At 36.3% G+C, this 26,020-nt stretch overlaps 1 protein-coding gene across 1 annotated transcript in view; it reads right to left on the bottom strand.

Annotated features, from left to right (window-relative positions):
- The window catches only part of MSH3 (mutS homolog 3), a 170,856-nt gene that overhangs the window by 69,145 nt on the left and 75,691 nt on the right, over nt 1–26,020 (bottom strand). Inside the window, exons 11-13 of the mRNA XM_059416382.1 lie at nt 17,958–18,090; nt 3,762–3,949; nt 2,837–3,005 (exon numbers count right to left, since the gene is read on the bottom strand). Coding sequence (XP_059272365.1) covers nt 2,837–3,005; nt 3,762–3,949; nt 17,958–18,090 — 490 coding nt within the window. The remainder of the gene's footprint in view (nt 1–2,836; nt 3,006–3,761; nt 3,950–17,957; nt 18,091–26,020) is intronic.

Genomic DNA, 26,020 nt, shown 5'->3' with positions numbered 1-26,020 from the left:
TGTTTTTCACATCTTAAACACACTAAGCAGAATTTGGATATTTTACATGCTGTGCATTAATAAAAATTTTTTAAAAGATTTCCCCCCAATATTTCTTCCCTTTTCCTTAAGAATAATACTACTTAACCAATACTGCCTCAAATCTAAATACCACTCCATATTTGATTCAAGGTTAAAAAATGAATCTCTCTCTATATACACAAAAGATGAGAAAAACCATCACAGAAGCAGTAAGCTAAGTTTCTTCTTTCATTATTTTCTTAAAAATACTTTCAGAGTCAGTGATAGTAACACATCTTATAGTATTCTAATGAATACATAAAACTGGGAACTGGTGAAAAAGGAAAGTTGTCAAAAGTATCACTGGCTTGACAATCTACTTATTTTTACTAATAACAAAATCCATGTACTGCACAGGCCTGCTAAAACAGGTTTTCAAACAAATTATTACAAAGTTATAAAATTTCAGAACAGAAGGGTATAAAATAAGAAGCACATACAAGATAAGGGTATTTTTCCTGCCTTCCTCTCTCACTTCTCAGACGTAATCATATTTAACAGAGTCTGTTCTTGATCCTATAAGTCTCTTTAAATAATTTGTTGATACCATTAGTATAATTTTTAAGAGAAAATTTGACTATAACAATGCTGAATATCTAGAATTCATTTGTTGTTTGAATAGAATCACTAATTCTCAAAAATGTTATATAAGTGATTCTGTATTGATATACTATTCAATTTCTATAGGTTTTTTTTAAGAACCAGTAAGAATTCATCCCACAGTTAATAACTAAGAAATTTCTTGCCTCAAACTCATCACCTTAACCTAATAAAGGTTAAGTAAAGAATAAGATAGTTTATTTCTCTAATTATTTATAATTTATAATTCAATTTCATCTCCATTCTGTGCCTTTTCTTAAACTTCACTGCCACACTGATTTAAAAAAGGGAAAAAAAAATCTAATCTACTATTCCATATGAATTCCTGATCAGTTTTCCCCATTTTTACTGTAAAACTACCAGCTGGATCCAGGGCTATCTTCCCAAGACTTGAGCTTTATTTTAGTTTGTTCTAACCTGAACTCTAAAACATTGGGTTTCATAAAATAAAAGCCAAATGTTGATAATCCTTGTGTTAATATTTGTTAGTAGCGTGAAATAAGGAACTGGTAGAAAAACTAGAGTCAGGTAGGACTGGGCTTCTGACTTATGTAACTTACCCAACTACTCCAACCCTCAGTTTTCTTCACTACAAAATGAGAATAACCCCTTTCTCTGTTATTACAAATGCTAAATAATATATGTGCAGTGCTTAGAACCAGTCTGATCAAGTGCTTGACAAATATATTAGTAGTTACCATATAAGAAGAACATTTACGTGGGATTAACCTATGATTAAAACTCAACTTTCATGTATTTTAACTCAGTTGGTCTTTGGAGCAGTCTCACAACACAGGTGATTCGGCCTTGGTCACACAGCATGTACGTGGGAAAAGTGACATTTAGACACCCAGGTTTCCCTACTATAATACCAGTGATTACCAATTTTCCACTACATATCTTTTATTGTTATTAAGCAGTTTTGAGCATCTCATTTTCAATAAATAGCCTGGAATAGTGGGCTAAGGTCACTTGTTTGTTTTGCAAGATCCAGACTGCATAGTGAAACAAAGTGATGCAATTAACTATTTGGCTGCGGAGGGGAGCAACTAAGTATAAATACTGTCAAAACATTTTCCTGTTATATAGACTTCTATGTGGAATACACTGTGAAACATCTGCCTGAGTCCTAAAGATGTGAGTCCAAAAGACAGACTGACAATCTTATTAAGTTAGTCTTAATACTATGGTCTATTAAATGGCACAAGATTGATAACTATTTTAATAAAGATTATATTCTGCTGTAGGGTTTCTTATTTCAAATAATTATACAAATCAGCAATCTTTTGACTAAATATATAAAGTAATGCAAATGTTTTAAGATCTTATTTGAAATTAAGCTCTTCCCCATGACAAAAATAAATCCCGAATAATAAGTTCATCCACCCAATGGAAATTATTCACAAATTGCCCAATTTGCGATTTTAATGAAGTAGAATTTCTCAAATTCCCTCAGTTAGGATCTCTATATTTTATTAAACATAAGATACATAAGTAGCATGCCTTAAGACTCAGAATAAGACCAAAGGATACAACAACCACATTCAAAAAGCATACTTCTTCCTAATTCTCACTCAGATATTAATAATAGCAAACTTTACACTGAAGTATGCATACCAAAAAACACGTTCTGAACAGCACTTATATCATCTGATGGAAGACTCACTAATTGTAGGTCTTCATTATAGTTCGATTTTTTGGTTTGTTTTTTTTCTTGCTATTTGTTCTCTAGCAGCTATACTACCAACTTTGGTAGGAAACCCTGAGTTTCAGTCACTGTGTGATCCAACCTACACAGGTGGTTCACTCCATATCATTTCATTCTCTGCAGGCCAGAGATCAAAGACTAACTTCTTTTCTCCTGGATTTAGGTGAAATGAATCCTATAAGTAATTATTTACAAGAGTCATGTTTTCTATAATACAATTTCAACAAATAATACTAAAGCACATAAAACATCAAGTTGCATAATTTTACCAAGAAAGTAAACAAACACATAAAATACTGTTATTAAAATCATTCTTACCCACACAAAGTAGTACATCGTATTTCCAAGGAATAAAAGAGAAAATCTGAAAACAAACTTTCATCCTCTCCTCGGATTTTTGTTTACATTTTAAAATAGCTTTTCTATTTGAGATAAATGGATGCAAGATAAAAGTATGTTTGACATTACCTCTTGTCCTGACACTGTCACATATTGTATAGAAGAATTTTTTAGTATTTTTCGTATTTCTTGCAAATGTATTTGGATCTTGTCAGTAACTTCTTGAATTTCATCTTTCCTCTTTTTTATTAAAGGGAACTCAGTAAGGTCTTTGAATAATTCGGTTTTATTTCCAGTCCTAAAAAATGAAAAAAATGCAGAAACATATACTGAAGCATGCTACCTATACCAGTTATCAATTATTTTTCCCAGCATGAGAAAAGACCAAAGGGTTGGGAATCAGGAAAACAAGGCTCTAATCCCAGCTCTATCACTAAATATTTATGGGTTGGTTTCTTAATTTCTTTGAAGATAGACAAAATTATCCTAACATCATTTTCATTTTGCAAGTTCACGATTCCCATGGTGAAGATGAGAGATAAAATTAAATATCTGTTGTTCACCTATGAAGAAAATAAATATGAATGTCAATACTATCTTTTTTCCCCCTTTAATATAGAGGTCTTTGTGGAATGAACTGTAGAATGACTACCTTGTAAAGGTAACTTTGCTTCTGAGGTTTCTAAATATAAGGCAGACTACCGCTGGACATCTAGGCAATAAGGGTAAGATGCCATCTGACTCCCACTTTTGAATTAATAAACTGCTACTACTTGCTCTGCCTGGGCTTTACCTTTTCATCATCTGGTATTGTATCTGTCCTAGGTATTGTATTGTATTGTATTGGTTCTAGATAATGAACTGCCTACGTTTTGGATGGCGGAGGGTTACTTCCAGCTATCATGGACAGCCTTTAGCATCCCATCATATTTCTAATTTCAAGTGCAACTTCTACCAGTACCATGAGGGAAGCTTATGAACCCACATAACAAATGGCAAATCTCTTAGTTCTTCCTTTGCAGCAGTGACAGTAATCTAAGGGTCTACAACTTACTTGGCAGCTTGTTCATTAAGGATCCTTAAGTAACGCTCCACTGGACTAAGGAGTTCAGGAATTTCTAAAATAGATGTCTGCAGCAAGTCTGACCGAACGTGGGAATTAACAGCAGGTATTAATGCTTGAAATTCTGACTGCAGATGATACAGGGTTTTGACAATCAAGAAGAACTCTTGCGTAGAACACTGAAAAAGTAAGGTTTTTTTGCTAAATAACAAGATATTTGAATATGAAGTTTAATTAGCAGTCTTTCAATTAGTGGCATTTCTTTTTTAGGTAATGGTCTTTTTAAAGTTAGAATCAAAATTAAAGAAAATTTTAATTTATTCTATAAACTAGTTAGTTGAAATAAAGTATTGTTGATGCCTACTAAAGTTAAACCAATAATTCGAATACTTCATAACATTTTAAAACTCTAAAGAAAATAATTAAGACTGGGGAGAGTAAAGCCAATACTTGTTCAATAATTTTTCATTTTAAAATATATTGACCATATAGCAAAAATGCAGTAAGCAATGTCAAAATTATAAAGGACAATTCTGGGAAATAACTGCAAGACATTTGAGGAATAAATGGCAAAATTCTTCCCATATAATTAGCTCTTCTTACAAATTGACCTGGAAAAGATAAATAACCCAAAGAATAATGGCTAAGTGAACTGAATATGCAGCTCATTAAAAAAAAAAAATGTCCAATAAGCACAATTATCCTCCCACATAATTAGATCAAGCAAATTAAAATGATAAGATAGCATTTGTCATTTAACAGAATGCCAAAGATTTAAAAACCTGGTAATAGCCAAGTCACACAGGGTATTAAAAAAACACTTTTTTATACAATTAGTAGAGGCATAACCTATTTGAAGGTAAAGTGCATATGGCTTTTTGACTAAATAATTCCATCTTAAAAATTAAACAAAAGCTATAGCAAGTAGTAAAAAAGTATGTGTATCTGAATGCTTATAGTAGCACTACTGGTAATAATATTAAAAAGATGAATAGGAAACAAGTATCTTAACAACTGGGCTCTTATTAGGAAAAGCTCATACAATGTGATAGTATTAAACAGCTAAAATTTAAGACATCTGTATATATGTATATATATATATATATATATATATATATACACATACTGATGTACAGATCACACAGAACTTCATAATTTCAACACATAATAAATACACATAGCATATGTTTATACTATATACCATATGTGTATTTATACAGTAAAATCTCATTTTTGCTTCTTCATATTAAATGCATTGTTCCACATAAATAAAAATATAAATAAAAATATCTGGAAGGGCACACATGTTAATTTTAGTTACCTCTGGGTGGTGTGTACTCTGGGGAAAAGCAGAGGAAAATGTTTTATTCTTTATTTCATACCTTTATACACAGGTTTGCAATTTTTAAACATGATCACAAATAATTTTTACTTTTGGAATATCTGATAAAGAGAATAAGCTGAACATGTACATCTAATTTCACACTATCTTGAAACTACAGTATAAGATTGTTTAAAAAGGCGTAAAACCTCAAGAATAACTAGAAGACAAGACAATAGTAACAACATCTTGGAAACTATAAAGTAAATGGATGAGGGGTAAGTGAATTAGAAGATCCAAAATACTATTTTAAGCTGGCTATGCGGAAAACTAGGACCCAACCTGAGTTACACCAAGAATCCTAAAAGACTCAAAAACTAGTGACAAAAATTATCTTTGGAAGTGGAAGCTGGGGGTGGGTGGGTAGGTAGAACAGACTGGTTACAAATGAATTAAGAAGCAATTATCCCTCAATATTCTATCCATGCCACTGAGCAGCCACTATTTTCCTATCCAACAAAAGACTAATTTTATCCTCTGGAGAAGGAAAAACACAGAGTAACCGAACCATCTTCAGGCACACTGAAAAATGAGAATACCACCAAAAGCAAGGGATTAAAATAAGAGAAAACAGAGACTCCCAGTTGCCTCCATCTAGCTCCCAGAACATTGTTAGCCATCCAGGAGGCTAAAAGAGTCCTTGGGGAATCTCACAGGCCCAAGAGGAAAATTTTGAATATACTAAAGCAGGAATTCACCCCTAAAATGTATCAGCTAGTACACTGTACAATTCACCTCATATTTTGCAAGCCATATTCATCTAGAGACCTTCTTATCAGCATTTCAGCTTTCCACTCTTTAAAAATGATCAGACATCTGATGAAAAATTCTACCATGAAATTTTAAAAAAATCAATCAATAAATACTAGAGGGAATACAGCCTATATATGTAGAAGAAAGGGTCTTTAAAAAAAACTCAGTATTACTCTTGGTGGGAATGCAAGCTTATGAAGCCACTCTGGAAAAACAGTATGAAGGTTCCTCAAGAAAGTTGAAAATAGGCCTACCCTATATCCAGCAATTGCACTACTCAGTCTTTACCCCAATGATACAAATGCAGTGAACGGACAGGGCACCTGCACCTCAATGTTTATAGCAGCAATGTTCACAATGGCCAAACTATGCAAGGAGTCCATATGCCCATCAAAAGGTGAATGGATAAAGAAGATGTGGTATACAGATACAACGGAATACTATTCAGCCATCAAAGAAATGATATCTTGTCACTTGCAAGAATGTGGATTGAACTAGAGGGTATTATGCTAAGTGAAATAAGTCAATCACAGAAAAGACAATTATATTATCTCACTCTTATGTGGACTTTAAGAAATAAAATAGGACTACAAGGGAAGGGAGGGAAAATTTTTTAAAAAAGACAAAAATCAAAGAGGGAGACAAACCATAAGAGATTCTTAATCATAGGAAACTTAGGGTTCCTGGAGGGGAGGGGAATGGGGTGATGGGATAAATGGGTGATGGACTTTAAGGAGGGCAAGTGATGTAATGAACACTGGGTATTGTGTAAGACTGATGAATCACTGAACTCTACTTCTGAAACTAAAAAAAATACATTATATGTTAATTAATTGAATTTAAATAAAAACATTAAAAATAAATATATAAACTTAAAAAAAACAATATCCTCAGTTAGAGAATAATGAAACCATGAAACAAGAACAGGATACCCTTTTTTTTTTTTTTTAAAGGAACACTCAGAGAACAGAATTCAATCAATTCGAATGAAAGAACTACAAAAAAGAAAGAACCAACAACTAACTCAGGAAAATTTCCCAGAAACTTGGTCGCTTCTGGGTGGCTCAGTTCAGTTAAACATCTGCCTTCAGCTCAGGTCATAACTCCAGGGTCCTGGGATCAAGCCCTGTGTTGGGGTCCCTGCTCAACTGAAGAGCTATGAAAAGCCTTCTTCCCCTCCCTGCTGATCATGCTCTCTTGCTCTATCTCATATAAAACATGTTAATTGACTATCATTAAACTTCAGGTCAGCAGCAGGGTATTAGTAGTTTTGGGTGAGTCAAAAGTTATACATACATTTTCTACTGTATAAGGGTCAATGCCCCTAACTCCTGCACTGTTAAAGGGAGTTGAGGACAGCTGTACTTCCAATACCCTTTCTCAGGATGCTTCTAGAAAATGCACTGTATTAGAATGAAGTAATAAACCAAAAGGAAAACACAGAATTCAGAAAGATTGAACCAAAGATTCAATTCAAGAGAAATAAATCAAAGAAAATAGCTATACAACTAGTATAGAGGGCAATCAGTTCAGGTTTGACCAAGTAAAATGAAATAGAATATTTGATGAAAATAAGTTAATGATAAGTAGACATAATAAATAGTATACAGGGGTGCCTGAGTGGCTCAGTGAATTGAAGCCTCTGCCTTTGGCTCGGGTCATGATCCCAGGGTCCTGGGATCAGGCCCCACGTCAGGCTCTCTGCTCAGCAGGGAGCCTGCTTCCCCCACCCCACCGCCTGCCTCTCTGCCTACTTGTGATCTCTGTCTGTCAAATAAATAAATAAAATCTTTAAAAAAAAAAAAAGTAGTATACAAAGGGGTACCTAGGTGGCCTCAGATCATGATCTTAGGATCACGGGATTGAATCCCACACCTGGCTCTCTGCTCAGTGGGTATTCTACTTCTCCCTCCATGCTCCCTCTCGCAAATAAATAAGTAAAATCTTTAAGAAAAAATAAAATAAAAAATAAATAGCATATATAAAATGAATTAATGCTAAGGGCATATTTAGAAAGAGTTAACTAAAAAGAATGAAGTAAATTATGCAAAAAAAAGTAAGTTAGGTCCAACTGAATAAAAGTTGAATTTGAAGTGTATCATAAAATATCTCTTCCCCAGAAAGGCCACTGTATGATAGGAAAGATACATATAGGAAGCTGGATTTTTGTATTGTGGAGCCCAGAAGTTTTTTGGCCAACTGTCAATAGTTAACTATTAAATACACACATTCTAATAGAAGTGAAGAAATAAGAGTAAACATTTCAATACGATTTTTGAATAATAATGTCTTATAATGAGAAACCAAAAAGGGTTTGATTTTTCACCCTCAGATACAAAATTTAAGTCAGCAACAGAAGCAAAATGAAAAACAAAGTGCTTTGTAATCAAGTTTTAAGTGCCCAAGGCAGGTTGCTTTCTAGTTTCTTAAACAAAAAAACTGAGTAGAGCTGCTAGAAAGCTAAAGAGAAGGATGAAGTAGTAGCTCCTGGAGTCACTCATTTTCAACCCCATTTCCAACAGCAAGCTTCTCTGGGGAAGAGCTGTAGAACACATTCGTAAGTGTGGAAACAGGTCATCATGGGACTGGAAGAACTCCAGCCTGGGTTCCATACTGAGAAGGTGGCTCTAGGCTTATACCAGTCTGGCCAAGAAATTATTCTCGCCTACAAAATTCTGGAAACAGTCTCCTCTAACATTTACTAAGTGCTATAATCCTTTAAATGTACTCACCCATCTTAGCACTTATGTATCATTTTCTTACAAAATAGTTCTTGAGCAAAGTTAATATGGGTTTCTAAGACTAACACTGTTCTCTCTAAGACTTGGATGTGAAGTTTTACTATAAGATACTAATTTTATATATATAAATATGCATGTATGTAACTATGTATACACATGTATTAGTAAAATACTTTTACTAATAAAGAAATGTTTGTTTTGTTTCAGAGTTGGGCTTCTTGGTATCTTCTATTATTATCGACATGAGAATACCTATTTGTGACTATTTCGCGGCACTTTCCACACAGCCATATGGCCTAGGCTTACCACTTCCACAACATCCAAACAGTGTTCTTAACCATTTTATGAATTTTACATAATTGGCACAGTCCATACCCAGGATATCACTCACCATTTGGTGCATACAGCAGAAGCTTATTTAGAGTAAATTAATGATAAAGAACAGACATGTGTTTGACGGTGTGTTCCAAGAGCCAACTAACTAATCTATAAAAATTTGGTTGAAAGCATTTAGACTTCCTCAAGTTGGTCTGTTACCAAGTCATTTCTAATCCTCACTTTTCAAATCAATCTTCAGGCACACTTGTAAAAACATTAAAGCAGCAATAAGGAAAAACTTCTGTGTGAGTCATAAGTTCCTTCACTAAAGTACAATTTGAAACTCTAAAACAAAAGGCATTCTTAGTTACTTTTAAAAATGAATTCAATTCTATACCATATAATTTTAATTGTATATAAAATCGAAAAAAAAAAAAGTTAAAAAAAAAGACAAACCCATAGATGCAGAGAATAGATGTGTGGTTGCCAGAGATGGGCCAAGGAGGGCAAGTGGATGAAGCGGTTGAAGATGATCAACAGGTACAAACTTCCAATTATAAAATAAATAAGTCCCAGAGATTTAATGTATAGCATGGTAACCACAGTTAATAAAACCGCACCATTGTCTGGATACTGCTAACAGAGCAGATCTTAAAAGTTCTCATCATAAGAAAAGGAAGGCTTTATGTAGTGATGAATGTTAATTAGACCTATTGGGATTATTTCTCAGTATATACATAGATCAAACCATTGATTATGTGGTATATCACAATACAGACATACATACATACAATGCTCCATGTCAATTATATCTCAATTTAAAAAAAGAATTAGATTCTGACTTTCACCAGTTTTTAAACCTTTGTAAATACACAACCTTATGGATTAAAAACACCAAAGCAGGGGCGCCTGGGTGGCTCAGTGGGTTAAGCCGCTGCCTTCAGCTCAGGTCATGATCTCAGGGTCCTGGGATTGAGCCCCGCATCGGGCTCTCTGCTCAGCAGGGAGCCTGCTTCCCTCTCTCTCTCTCTCTCTCTGCCTGCCTCTCTGCCTACTTGTGATCTCTGTCTGTCAAATAAATAAATAAAATCTTTAAAAAAAAAAAAAAAGAAAAAAGAAAACACCAAAGCAAATTTTAATGAAAGGAAGCGAAGCCTGATAGAAGTCATAGCGCCATGGAAAGATGCTTCTGTGGACGCCACGAGTACTTTGACTCAGCTCTTTTAGCAATTAATAATTTTCTCAGCTTTGTCCCTATTTTTTTCTTGAGAAAAACAAAAATCTTTAATAACTTTCAGTGAAAACTTTCAAGCAATGAAGACTGCTTGGAGACCTATTCCTTGATGAAGGGTAATAAGCACTGATTGTAAGGTCCTAGACCAATGATACCCGCTAATGAATGGTTTGACATCCATTTTGTAACCTCAGAAGTGTCAACCATAAAACTTTCAACTACATTAGTCCCCCCTTATCTATAGGGGATATGTCCCAAGACCCCTAATGGGTATCTGAAACCACAGATAGTACCTAACCCCACAGGTGCTTTTTCATATACACATACACCTATGACAGAGTTTAACTGATAAACTAGGCACAGTAAGAGGTGCACAATAACTAATAATCAAGGAGAACAATTATAATAATATACTGTAATAAAAGTTATATGAATGTAGTCTCTCTTTCTCCCTGTCAAAATACATTATACTGTACTCACCCTTCATATGATGATGTGCAATGATAAAATGCCTAGTGATGAGATGAAGTGAGGCAAATGTTGCCGGCACTGTGACAGAGAATTAGGCTATTACTGACCTTCTGACAGTATATCAGAAGATGACTAGCTGCTTCTAGATTGCTGTTGATGGCAGGTACGTGGGACCACAGGTAACAGGGTGGTATAGTATAAGCACAAGCTCTGTTTCCGCCAGCAAAGCAACACCACAAGGGCACCAACTAGCAGTGCAGAAGACTTCACTGACCCCGTAACCAACTCATGCATTCTTCCCGAGGGATTAGTGTTTCCCAGTTCTGGCTTATTCTTTGTTTTCAAATTTAGCTGAAGCATATGGAGCAGTTACATAAGTCCTCTTGGGCACTGCAAGTATTCTCAGAAGCAGTACTTATCGTTCCAGTAAAACTTTGTGGGAGAAAGGACTAAAAAAGGTAAAGACTAATGAAAAATTGGTCACAACTAAAATGTGGGCACATAAAAATTGTTCTATAATAAAATTATGACATTGGCAAGGATTTACATTTGGGCAGAAAATAAAGATGGCTCATGTCAGGATAACCAGGAAAAAAATACAATGGTAGTCAAAACTACTACATCAAAAATGATCATGTCCAAAGTGTATCCATCCACTAAAAACCCAGTCAAGGACCCTGGTATAAATACCAATTCTGTCCCTGACTAACAAGCTACTATCTCTCTTCTCAGCATCATCATTTTATCCACGGTAATGCAAGCTGTGGTAGCATTATATTGAGAGATAGAGCCTTCCCTTAGTGAGAAGGTGAGAAACACAGTATCTCCTCAATTCCATAAAGTTTTTTTTACAAGGGACAAAGTGTCTAACGTATGTGAATGACTCCCACACAACAGTAAAACACTATAGAAAGCTTATCAACAATATAAATATACCTAATTGATTTTGGTTAATTCTAAGCATATTTTGAAAATAAATTATTTCTGTAAGTGTGAAAAATCTCTTAGTTTTTTTTTTCATTTAATTGGCATTAACTTATTTACTTTTAATTAAGCTTTTATTTTAATGCCAGTATACTTAACAGAAAGTGTTACATTAGTTTTAGGAATACAATATTGAGTTTAACAATTCCATATATCACCCAGTGCTCATCACGACAAGTATACTCCTGAATCCCAAGCATCTATTTTACCCTTCCCCCTACCCAATTCCCCTCTGGTAACCATCAGTTTGTTCTGTATAGTTAGGAGTCTGTTTCTTGATCTGTGTCTCTCTTATTTTTTCCCTTTGCTTATTTGTTTTGTTTCTTTTTTTTTTTTTAAGATTTTATTTATTTATTTGACAGACAGAGATCACAAGTAGGCAGAGAGAAAGAGAGAAGAGGAAGCAGGCTCCCTGCTGAGCAGAGAGCCCGATGCGGGGCTCGATCCCAGGATCCTGGGATCATGACCGGAGTGGAAGGCAGAGGCTTTAACCCACTGAGCCACCCAGGTGCCCCTGTTTTGTTTCTTAAATTCCACCTGAGTGAAATCATGGTATTTGTTTTCCTCACTTATTTCGCTTAGTATTATAATCTTTTGCTTCATCCATGTCATAGCAAATGATAAGATTTCATTATTTTTTTTTTTTTTTAGATTTCATTATTTTTTATGGCTGAATTCCAATGTGTGTGTGTGTGTGTGTGTGTGTGTGTGTACATATGTATGTATATACATACACCACCTTTTCCTTATCCATTCATCAATCGACAGACACCTGGGCTGTTTCCATAATTTGGCTATCATAAATAATGCTGTAACAGACCAGACAAAAGGGTCTATGTATCCCTTTGAATTAGCATTCTTGTATTCTTTGGGTACATACCCAGTAGTACAACTGCTGGATCATAGGGTGGTTTTAACTTTCTGAGGGATCCCCAAAGTGTTTTTCACAATGGTTGTATCGCTTTGCATTTGCTTCAAAAGTGTAAGAGGGTTCCTTTTTCTCCACATCCTTGCTGACACCTGTTGTTTCTCATATTATTGATTTTATCCATTCTCACAGGTGTGAGGTAATATTTACTGTAGTTTTGATTTGCATGTCCCTGATAAGTGATAATCAGCATCTTTTCATGTGTCTGTTAGCCATCTGGATGTCTTCTTTGGAGAAATGTCTGTTGATGTCTTCTGCCTACTTTTTAATTGCATTATTTGGGTTTTAGGTATTGAGCTATATAATTCTTTACATATTTTCAATATTAACCCTTTATCGGATATGTCATTTATCTTCTCCTATTCCAATGGTTGCCTTTTAGTTTTGTTGACTGTTTCCTGCACTGTGCAGAAGCTTTTTACTTTGATGTAGTCCCAATCATTTATTTTTGCTTTTATTTCCCTTGCCTCAGGAAACATTATCTAGAAAGACGTTGCTACAGCTGATGTCAAAAAAAGTTATTGCCCGTGTACTCTTCTAGGATTTTTATGGCTTCAGGTCTCATATTTAGGTCTTTAATCCATTTTGAACTTATTTCTGTGTATGCTATAAGAAAGTGGTCCAATTTCTTTTTCTTTTTCTTTTTTTTTTTTAAGATTTTTGTATTTATTTCTAAGAGTGAGTGAGTGCAAGTGGGGGTAGGAGCAGAGGGAGAAGGACAGAATCTTAAGCAGACTCCCCACTGAGTGAAGAGCCTGATAACCCTGGCTTGATCTCAGGACCCATGAGTTCATGACCTGAGGTGAAACCAAGACTTAGACACTTATCCAACTGTGCCACCCAGGCACTCCAATATTGTCTTTTTCCCATCGGATATTCTTTCCTGGTTTGTTGAAGGTTCAGTGACCATTTAATTGTGGGTTTGTTTCGGTATTTTCTCTTCTGTTCCATTGATCTATGCATCTATTTTTATGCCAGTACCATACTATTTTGATTCTACAGCTTTGTAATAAAACTTAAAATTCAGAATTGTGATGCATCCAGCTTTACTTTTCTTTTTTTTAAGATTGCTTTAGCTACTTCAGGTTTTCTGAGGTTCCACACAGATTTTAGGGTTATTTGTTCTAGTTCTGTGAATAAAAACCTGTTGGTACTTTCATGGGATTCCATTAAATTTGTAGATTGCTCAGGGTAGTAAAGACATTTGAACAATATTTGTTCTTTCAAATACTGAAGCATAGACTGTCTTTCCATTTCTTGGTGTTGTCTTCAATTACTGTCATCTGTGTTTTTGTTGTTGTTGGAAGTTTTATTTTTTAATTTTAATTTTTGAGTTGACACACATTGTTACATTAGTTTCAGGTGTATAACATAGCAATTTGACAACTCTCTACATCATGCTCACTCACCATAAGGGAAGCAACCATCTGTCACGATGTCATTACAATATTAGTTACTGTATTCCCTATGCAGTACATTTTATTCCCATAACAGGAAGCATGCACCTCTCACTCCCTTTTATCCATCCCCCCACCTTCTTCCTTCCGGCAACCATCAGTTTGTTCTCTTTTCACATGTCTGATTCTGCTTTTTTTGTTTGTTCATTTGCTTTACTTTTCTCAGACTGACTTATTTCACATAGTATAATACACTTTTTAAAATTTCTTTATTTTATTTTATTTTTTCACTGTTCCAAGATTCATTGTTTATGCACCACACCCAGAGTTCCATGCAATATGTGCCCTCCTTAATACCCTCCCACCCCCCTCTCCTTCAAAACCCTCAGTTTGTTTCTCAGGGTGTACGATCTCTCATGGTTTGTCTCCCCCTCCAATTTCCCCCAATTTGCTTTTCCTTTCCTTCTCCTAATGTCCTCCATGTTATTCCTTATGCTCCACAAGTAGTGAAACCATATGATAATTGACTCTCTCTGCTTGACTTATTTCACTCAGCATAATCTCCTCCAGTCCCATCCATGTTGATACAAAAGTTGGGTATTCATCCTTTCTGATGGAGGCATAATATTCCATTGTATATATGGACCATATCTTCTTTATCCATTTGTCCGTTGAAGGGCATCTTGGCTCTTTCCATAGTGTGGTGACTGTGGCCACTGCTGCTATGAACATTGGTGTAGATGGCCCTTCTTTTCACTACATCTGTATCTTTGGGGTAAATACCCAGTAGTGCACTACCCTATGACCCTGCAATTGCATAATACACTTTGGGTCCACTGATGTCTTGCAAATGGCAAGATCTCATACTTTTTTATTTTTATCGCTGAATAATACTGTATATATACACCACACTTTCCTTATTGATTTGCTCCTATTTGTTTGTTGTATTCCATGTCTAAGTGGAATCATATGGTATCTGTCTTTCTCTGATTCATTCCACTGAGCATTATACCTTCTAGGTCTACTCATGTTGTCAAAAACGCCAAGATCTCTTTCTTTTCAGGGCTCAGTAATACTCCATTTTGTAATATTCCAATATATCTCTCATCTTTTTTTTTTTTAAGCTTTCATTTAAACCCCAGCTTGTAAACATACAATGTACTACCAGCTTTGGGTACACAATTCAGTGACTCAATACCTATACACAATACCCAGTACTCATCACAAGTGTATTCCTTCATCTCTATCACCCATTCCCTCCACCCATCTCCTCTTTCATAAACAACAGTTTGCTCTCTATAATTAAGAGTCTCCCTGATGCACCTGCATGGCTCATTCACTTGAGTGTCTGCCTTCAACCCAGGTCATGAACTCAGGGTTCTGGGATCAAGTCCCACATCAAGCTCTGTGCTCAGCGGAGAGTCTGCCTCTTCCCTCTCCTTTGCCCCTGGCAAACCACTTGTGCTCGCTCTCTCTCAAATAAATAAATATATATATTTTTTAAAAAGTCTTTTGGGGCGCCTGGGTGGCTTAGTGGGTTAAGGCCTCTGCCTTCAGCTCAGGTCATGATTGGGATAGAGCCCCGCCTCCGCCTCTCTGCTCAGCAGGGAGCCTACTTCCTCCTCTCTCTCTGCCTGCCTCTCTGCCTACTTGTGATCTCTTTATGTCACATAAATAAATAAAATCTTAAAAAAAAAAATCTTTCATGGTTCGCTCACTCTTTTGTTTTCCCCTATGTTCATTTGTTTTGCTTCCTAAATTCTACATGAGTGAAATCATCTGGTATTTGTCTTTTCTGACTTTACTCATTTAGCATAATATTCTCTAAAGCACCATCAACAACATAACAAATGACAAGATTTTGTTCATTTTTATGGCCGACTAATATTCCACTGTCTCTTTCTCTCACATACACACATACACACACCTCCATTGTGTGTGTGTGTGTGTGTGTGTGTGTGTGTATCACATCTTCTTTACCAATTCATCAGTCGATGGACATTTCATCAGTGTTTCTTAGTTTTCAGAGTATAGGTGTTTCACATCTTTGGTTAGGTTTATTTCTTGGTGTCATATTATTTATTTTTGGTGCAATTGTAAATGGGATTGTTTTCTTAATTTCTCTTTCTTCTGCCTCATTATTGATATACACAAATGCAACAGATTTCTGTACACTGATTTTTTATCATGGGACTTGACTCAGTTTATCAGTTCTAGAAGTTTTTTGGTAGAGTCTTTTGGGTTTTCCCTATGGAGTATCATGTCATCTGCAAATAGTTAAAAGTTTTACTTTTTCCTTACGATTTTGGATGCATTTTATTTCTTTCCCTTGTCTGACTGTTGTCGCTAGGACGTCCAGTACTATGGTGAATAAATGTGATGAGAGTGGACATCCTTGTCTTATTCCTTATTTTATTCTTAGTTTTTCTCCATTAAGGGTGATATTAGCTGAGTCTCTTGCAGGCAGCGTATAGATGGGTCTTGTTTTTTATTTTTTTTTTTATTCATTCTGTCACCCTATGTCTTTTGTTTATTTAGTCCATTTATATTCAAAATAATTACTGACAGATATGTATTTATTGCCATTTTATTACTTGTTTTGTGGTTGTTTCTGAAGACTTTCTCTGATCCTTTCTTGTCTTTCTCTCTTTCATGTTTTATTGATTTTCTTTGGTGATACATTTATTCTTTACAAGTCTTTCTCTTTATTCTTTACTCTACCAGTGATTTTTGATATATGGTTACCATTGGGTTTGTATATAACCTCTTCTGCACGTAGCAGTCTCTATTAAGTTGATGGTTGTTTAAGTTTGAACCCATTCTTTTCTCCTCTTCTCCCCATGTTTTAGGTATATGTTATTATAATTTATATCCTTTTTGTGTGAGTTCCTTGACTGATTTTTTACAGAAATATTCATTTTTACTGCTTTTGGATTTCCTACCTTTATACTTTATCTTTGGTCTCTTCTTTACACTCAACTTTCCCTTTAATATTTCTTACAATGCTGGTTTAGTGGCCATGAACTCCTTTTAGTTTTTGTTCGTCTGGGAAACTATCTCTCCTATTCTGAATGATAGCCTTGCTGGACAAAGTATTCTTGGCTGAGGATTTTTCCCATTATGCCCTTTGAGTATATTGTGCCACTCGTTTCTGATTTGCAAAGTTTCTGTATCTTTGCAGAAAGATCTTTGCAGAAAAAAATCTCCTGCTAGCCTCATGGGAAAATCCTCTCTTGTTATTGTTATGACAAATTGCAAAGCTTAAGAGATAAAAATCAAAATAATGCTTTTTACTTAGCTTCCATACCCAAACTCATTTGCATATTGATTACCACCACAGATATATAAGCAGATTTTTCCTTTAGATAACTCAAATAAGAAGTTGTCCTGGAGTCAAAAGAAAGAAGGCATCTCTTTTTTAAAATGGCTAGTTTAGGGGTGCCTCAGTGGCACAGTTGATTAAGTGATGGATTCTTGGTTTCAGCTCAGGTTGTGACCTTAGGATCATGGGATCAAGTCCCACTTCCCACTCTGTGTTTAGCAGAGTCTGCTTTGGATTCTCTCTCCCCTACCCCCTCACCTCACACTCCCTGGGGAGGGGGTGCATGTGCAGGCCCGCACTCATTCTCTCTCTCAAATAATTAATCTTTCTTTAAAAAATGTCCAGTCTAAGAAATTTCCTATTTTGATGATGGTCCACATTTTGAGAATGAAATATGAGAATATCCTGCATTATAATAGAAGGACCTCTATGTGTTGCTGTAGTTAACAGAAATGCGCAAATTTTACTTTTTACAATGCAAAAATTGAAATAACTTTAATTTGTGCCATTAAATGTTCTAAGAATTCTCTCAGGTTATTCACAAGATTTCACAAAATAATAACAAGATAAATCTCTGAGATGTTTTCCTTTACCATCTGGTGTCCTCATGTTGAAGAACATTATCAGTTTTACTATATCTGATTTCTATCACACTTACTTTTTTGTGATAAATGCTACAGAGTCCTCTCTCTATATCAGGCAGTTTACGCAGATGATTTTCTACCTGACCAAACACACTGGATTCTGAATGGAGCACTTCAGATACAGCATCTAGTCGAGCATTTATCTCCCTGTGAGAACAGAGTAGTAACAATTATAAGATATGTTAGCAACTCGGAACACTGACATTTCCCACTTTTATGCCCAGCACCGTGACAATAGCTACTTAGAAAAACAGTAAGGGACTCCTCCTCCATGCCTCTGGCCCTTCCTAATCCCTATCATTTGAATCAAAGAGCAGGTACCATACAAGGGAAGTCATTAGCTAGGTGCAGCAGAAACTGCCTCTTAGCTTTTCCATTCCCCTTGGGCAAACACACAGATGACATTTTCCAGTTTCCCTCTGCAATTAGGCAAGGTCCTGTACCCAAGTTGTAGACAATAAAATGTAACCAGGAACAATTAAGCCACTTCTGGCTCAGGCCCATAAAATCACCCTGTGTGATCTTTCACATTGCTCTTCCCTCAGCAGATGTTGGGCTCAGAACAATCTTGGAAGCCACATGGAAGACTATCTTAGCCTGGATCTGTTAGTGGAGCAGAAAATCCATCACTCCCATATTTGCTACCAGCTGGACTTTATATTAGCAAGAAATAAACTTTTGTTGTACTTAAGTCACTGAAACAGGATTTATTTGCTACAACTGCTTGTTTGACCTTGGCTAATAGAATAGGTCCACAATGGGCAACTGAATTTTCTAGTCTGACTGAAATGACTAATCATATCATTCAAAAACCAATTCATTCAGTCAACCACTTTGATAGAAGATTTGGTGGTGGTGGCTGAACTGACCACCTGTTTGACTGAAATGGGATGAGGCATACCAAGCCTGAGCTAAGACTGGAAGCAGTAACAGAGAGTACAGAAGATAAGACCAGGAGACCAGGGCAGATCAGAGTTGCAGTATGGGCCACCTGGGAGAAAACAGTGAGGCTGTCAACTTAAAATGGAAACCTGATTGACTAAATGTGCCCTAAATGGGATGTGGCCCATCTAGCACCTATAAATGCCAAAGGTAGGTATGGTGGCCATAATATATTAAAGACTGAGATAAGTAAGAATACCTAGTAGATGATGAGCACTCAGTAAATTTTTTTTAAATGAACAAATGAGCAAGCAAGCAAAAAATCAAAGAATGAACTGACACTTTGGGCCAAAGGGAAACATGACCTTCTGAATACATGTTTGTCTAACAAAGTTCTGTTGGACATCAGTGTCCTCAGAATCCTGCCTAGATGACCATTAAATTGAGAGCTTCCTAATTAATTGAGAGCTTTTCTCTTTATTATCCTTCCAACTACTCTGTGAGGTTATGCCTGTTTACAACATGCATACTAACTTGGTTTCATTTCTAACCCATTTTTCTCTGGCTCATACTCTACTATGTAGAACAGGTATCTGGTTCAGCATGACACAGTAGAACACATCCGAGCTCTGTAGACAGACACACTGTTTCCTCCATTCTCGGTGGGGTGGCCTCTTAAATCAATCCATTTCTTTCCATCTCTACTATCGTTACACTAGTTTAAGTAAAAATTGTTTCTCACACAGACTACAAAGAGAGCTTCCTAACTTTTCCTCCATCCACTTCTATTCCAGTCTCCACATTGTAGCCTGAGTGGTTTTCCAACCATACCTCTGCTTTCACCAATCCAACGACTTGCCAATAATCTTACATGCAAATCCAGATTCCTTCATTGACCCAGAAGACAACTTGTTCCTGCTTACCTCTCAAGTCTCAATTCAGGCTGCTGCCACTCTCTTCCTCTCACTGTAACTTTCAGTTAAACTGAACCTGTTGCATGTTTTGGTCACTCCAAGTTCTCTGACATCAGGGCCTCCTCATTTGCTGCTTACTCTGCCTTGAAGACTCTCGTCCTCTTTTCTACTACCTACCAGCTCCAGTTTGTTTGGCAAACTCCTACTTACCCTTCTTCTGAAAGGGCTTTTTAGACTCACCAGACCAGATTTAATCCTCGATCATCCTTTTCCACACAACCCTCTACTGTCTTTCCATAGTGGAAATCGTAATTGTATTTAGTTCTCTGTCTTTTCTGCTGGGCTGTAAGCTCAATGAGAACAGGAATCATTTCTTTATTCCCACAGTTCTGGGATGACAATATATGTTCAATAAGTAGTTCTTGAATTCAATTCAGCTCAATTCCAAAGACTACATATAAAGTAAATCAAGATGAGGTGAAAAAAATAAAAAATTAAATTTTCTTCGCATAGGATTGTTGTGATAAAATAAATCAATGTTTTACCCTAACGTTTACCCAAAATGCTATACAAATATAAAGTTTTATTTTAATAACTCACTCCTGCATAAATGAAAGATAACACCAATTGGAACAGACTAGGTTGATGCTACAGATGGTATGAGGACAGATAAAATAATACCATCTGTGAATGTATAAGACAGCCTACAAAGATAGCTGCTCTCTCAAAAATTATAAAGGTTGTTGGAGATACGGAAAGATAAAAGCAAAAGAGGTTAATAAAAGCCCAAGTCATATTTATGAAATCTTCCAGAAGATTTTTTAAAAAATAGACATAAAACTATAAATTTCTTAGAAAGAGATGAAAAAGGTTGTGCTAAGTTGGTCTGCAATCTGGAAAGGTACTGGCTTTTTATTTTAGCCTAATGACAGTACAGACAAAAGCATATTTACTATGAATCATTTTGGTTTTAACCCGGCCTTCACTGGTTAGGGAGGTAATTGCTCAGAAGTTAAAAATCTGGGCAGCTGACCTCAGTTCAAATCCAGCCTCTACCATTTACCAGTTATTTAGTCTTGCCCTAGTTTCTCCATCTATAAAATGGGAATAATAATAATGGCCTCTAACTCAGAGCTGTACAAGAATGCAATGAAATAATGCATGGTAAACAGTACAGTGCCTGGTACACAGTAACTACTTAGTCCAGATTAACTGTTAATGGTGATCTTTATTTGCTTATACAATCTGTTTGGTAGATACCACAAAGAACAGCAGGAGATGGATTAGAAGGCTGCACTGAGAATGACCAAACGCATTACCGCATTACCGCTGCTTAAAACAGGCAGGAAGAGATTGAAAGGGTGTGCAGCACTGATTACTACAAACTTCTCACCACTGGGGGAGCTACAATTCTACTTTTATCTCCTATCTGCAGATCAGAATGCAAATTACTAAAATGACTTCTAATCAAGTTTTTTTTGTTTTTAAGTTTGCATATCTTGGAACTGTTCTTTACTTGGCAGGAGTAACAAGACTTGCCAAATAACTCTAATAAAACAGTACATCAGATTACCAAAATAGAGAAAAAATGTTTTGGTGCAATCAATGAGAGATTTAGTGATCTTGACAGTCAACAAAACAAGAAGTAGCATTGTCCAAAAAAAAAAAAGCAGCACTGTCAACTAGAAGGTGATAAAAGAATTTGTGTCAAGATGCCCTATAGTATTCTATAGTTGATTTTACAGCATGACACATCCCAAACAAATGAAAGGAAGACACTTGAGTCATTTCATTCTATATGACAAAAAACAATGGACTTGAGGTCCTTTGATGACAAAGATTCTTCTTTACCACCAAAAGACCCAAGGACTAAAAGTGGGTGTCACTGGAGTCCTTCACATTTAAAGAACTGGGTGATGACGCCAGTATCTGTTGTGTGTGGCTGTCACTCAGAAACACAGCACGTAATCTATAGCTGTTGCATTGTAGGGACATGTGATGAAGTCTGAACCTTGTGGATGCTATTTGTGGAGATGCCTCTACAATCCTAACATAAGGTTACCTGGGTGGGACAGGGGGCAGGAACCGATAAAATACAAACTACTGAGGGGAGGTGGTGTTTTGTTGTGTTTGTTCTGACTTTTCCCTGAAAAGTTTACTCTAAAGACAGGCGATATAAAATGAGTAAATTAAGTTCAGACATTACCATGCTGGCCATGAAATATGGCTCAACTAACTACTTACACAGCTCTCTAACAGAAACATGAGAGTGCCTGTGACTACTTGGATCTCCCTAGCATCATACACATCATTCACTCATTCATCTGTCTCATATGAGAATACTGTGTCATTCATCTAATGATTAATAACAATTACCAAGTGCTTACAAAAGAACCAAATGTAGAAGTAGCATAGGAAAATGAATGGCGAGATGGAGGCTGAAAGTGTGAGAGTGTGACAGCAGGAGCTAGGCAGCCAAGCAGCGAACGGCCATGAGAGGGATGTGGACCACACAGGAGCTGGGACTTTCTCCTGAGAATGGGACCCAATGGGTTACATTTCAAAGGACAGAGGACAGTGGAAGGAAGACTCCAGCGGAGGGATGTTGACAATCTGAACTTGGGTAAAGGACAGAGGGATGAAAAGGCACAGAGTCTGAAGAGATATTAAGGAGATCAAGTTAACAAGAGTTGTGACAGATTAGATAAGGCAAGGAAGGAGGAGGAAGAAGGAATAGCTTGAGTAAAGAGATGCGCTATGAGTCATCCACAAATATCATTATTTTATTTATTTACAAAATACATTCTAAGGAGCTATTCAGAATATGTACCTTGTTGCTAATTATACATCACCCAACAAGCTTTTAAGGATTTTTATTACTCCTATTCTAGTGACACATTATTTTAGGAACAGACAACAATTCAACCTTTTTGGAATATTAAACAGAACAAATTTTCTGACAGCTACCCTCCATTACCAGTTTAGAACATCAACTTGAGTCTTTGAAAAGAGCGTAATATGATTTTTGCTTTTGGTAATGGTGAGAACCAGTACTTTCAGATTATCATTCTAATGAGATTAATTCTAATTCTAATTTCAGATTATTATTGTAATAATAATATTATTCTAATGAGGAGAATTTAAAAGCCAAATGAAATAGAAAAACGTGTTATTAAAAGTATCAAAGAACTAACAAAATGGTAAGGAATGAATATACCAAAATCTAAAAAATAACAAGAACCTAGAGGAGAAATCCAGCCGTCAAAGCCACTTCTACACTAAAGAGACCTGCTGAACAATGAGCTAGACTCACAGTAAAGATGAACTTGCAGCATGGGTTAGCCTCATTTGGATAACCTAAAACATACCAAATGCCGAGCTGAATTAAAATGAGTCCAGCATGGTCATGCCACCCAAGAACGTGGCAGAACCAAACTAATAGAGAAAGCAACTTCATCCTAGCCTTCACATTATTCTTAAAATAAATCTCCAAAGAATATAACCAGTACGCAAAGATAATCAACCATAAAAAGCAACTAGATGAGTAAGAATCAACAGAAACAAGAGAAAACAGGAACAGACATACAAACTATGATGCTTTGGGCAGGGAAAGGAGGGGTTAAATGAAAAATAAAAACAAAAAACAACTCAATAAATCCAAAAGAAATCACTGAAAGAAAGCAAACGAAGCAGAGAACAGGTGGGGAAATTAGAAACCAAATCAGTTATGTAATTTTTAGGGCATTACAGGGGTCTTCCTTTGCTCTCTGCTCTCTGTAATTTTTTTTATATCTGACTGTAGTGGCTGGCATAGAGTTTCCATGTGATTTAGGGAAGTGTGGATTTCTCATGTGTTCTCAAGCTTTGAATCCACTGTGCTTCCTAAACCTAAGGATTCATATCATTCATGAAATATGAGAAATTCTCCTCCTAATAAAGGACTGTCAAAGAGCAATCTCTTTGAATACTATCTCTCTCCCTATTCTAATTTTCCTCTGGAAATCTGATGAGGATTATGCTAGACCACCTAATTCGTTTTTGTCTTTCAATTTCTTATATTCTTTATTGTACTGTCTCTCTGTGCTATACTCCAGAAATTTCCTCAGATATTACCCTGTATTACAGTTATTGCACCTATTCCTGTGTAACCCACCATTTCTAAAAGTTCTATGTGGTTCTTTTTAAAAAACAACCTACTCTCCTTTGATGGCATTTTTGTTTTATGCTCATATTTTTCATCTTTTCTGTATTTCTTTTAACTTTAACTTCCTCTAGCTTTTTATATCTATCCTCATAATCTCATTATCTGAAGGTCTTGTGATTCTAATTCCGCTGTTTATAATTTCTGCTCATATTCATAGTTCTTTGTTTCCTTGTCTTTTGCAATTGTGGTCTGTGAGCTTATGGTAGAGCTCTCTCTTTGGGATTCCTAGGAGGCATGGACTGAGGGTATATTCCTTCAGGGAGGGTCTGCGTTTGCTTCTGCTAGGAACCCTGAGGCATGGGACCACTTAAAACAACTTTCACAAGTTGGAAATTGTCAGACCACACAGATAGTACAAATTGGAATAGGAAACCTGAGTGAGAGTGAGACTGGGGTTGAGAATTCTTGGCAAATTTCCCCTCCGTAAAGACTATATGCCAAAACAAACGTTATTTCCTTCTTCCCTCTCTTTAGTGACATTATGATCCTTTGAGGGTCTCACATTACTACAGGCTCCCTAACTTAGACACAAAGCCCTTACTCCAGTTCCCCACAAGGCTTTTAAAAACCCAATCTTTTTGATTACTGATGTCTGCAGAGGCCTAGGGGGGCAACAGCAGCAGCAAAATCAACTCCCATTACCAGAGGGTATTATGCTGAGCAAAATAAGTAAAAAATCAGAGAAAAACAATTATCATATGATCTCCCTGATATGAGGAATTTGAGAGGCTGAGTAGGGGGCTTGGGGGTAGGGAAGGAAAAAGTGAAACAAGATGGGATGGGGAGTGAGACAAATCTTAAGAGACTCTTAATCTCACAAAACAAACTGAAGGTTGCTGGGGGGAAGGGGGTAGGGAGAGGGTGGTTGGGTTATGGACATTGGGGAGGGTATGTGCTATGGTGAGTGCTGTGAAGTGTGTAAGCTTAATGATTCACAGACCTGTACCCCTGGGGCTAATAATACATTATATGTTTAAAAAAAAAAAAAACAATTCCCATTTCCAGCTTCTTCTTTAATCTGTTCCCTCAGTTTTTCCCTTATCACTATTATTATTTATTAAGATTGGCTATGTCCGAAAATGATGTTTTATGCTTTATACAGCATATCTAGTTATTTCAGATAGGGAAGTATTTTTAATGACATTATAGCCACAGGAAATGAAGTCCTCCCACAGCATTTTGAGGCAATGTATTCTGAAAATTCCCACCGGTAAGGGCGCAAAGAGAGAAAAACAAAACTGAAGAGCCAAGAAGGAAAAGATCTCCAACTCTCCCTTCTCACTCTCTCCTGCATATCTTCTCCTCAGCACAAAGGAAAGCTGCCCTTTCCTGCTGGTCACTCGAACCAGTTTAGACTTCCCTGGAGGCCTGCTTACTACAGAACAAAGCAGAGGCCAGCGGCAGACTCCTGTATCTAAGCCAAGAGACACTGGCTCCTCCATAGGCACTAAGTCAGGGCAGACGCTTGGGTAAGGGGTTCTTGGGGTCACTTTTTTCTTGGCAGCATCAGTTTCTGCTCATACATTCATGCGGTGAGAGGCAGGGGCAACACCAACCAATCTTGGTTCTCAGCTAGGCACCACCTACCGCTCTTCATTCCTATCTGTGAGCAGGACTGTGTCTCACTGGACTGAGGAAAACCACAGTCACCAAAGGTGAACACTGTGTTGGCAGGTTCATGGCACATGGCAAACCACAAAGAATAAAGAGGGCCTCCTGATGTAGTTCAGGGCAACAAGTTCTGGAGAGTTTAAAATGGTATTTAGTTCTGTTAATACAAATTAAATGGTACAGGGAAGAAATACATAACATTTTATTACTCTGTTATTTAGGCCAGAGTTATGAATTAGAAATAAATCATTAATACTCCAAACATATGAGTTTACTAAAATAAAAGTCATTTAATTATTCAAGAGAATGAACTATCACTAGAATGTACTTAGTGCTTTAGAAAAATTACACAAAAATGTAATCAATAGTCAGGGATCTATTTCCTAACACCAACAATTTTCAGTTTTGCTAATTTCAATGATTTATGTGATTTAAATACCAAGAATAACCTTAGCATGCTTAATTC

The sequence above is a fragment of the Mustela nigripes genome, chromosome 12 (genome assembly GCF_022355385.1).
Source record: "Mustela nigripes isolate SB6536 chromosome 12, MUSNIG.SB6536, whole genome shotgun sequence".
NCBI lineage: Eukaryota > Metazoa > Chordata > Mammalia > Carnivora > Mustelidae > Mustela > Mustela nigripes.
The sequence above is the reverse complement of the archived record's forward strand: the minus strand, read 5'-3'. Positions and strand labels throughout refer to the sequence as shown.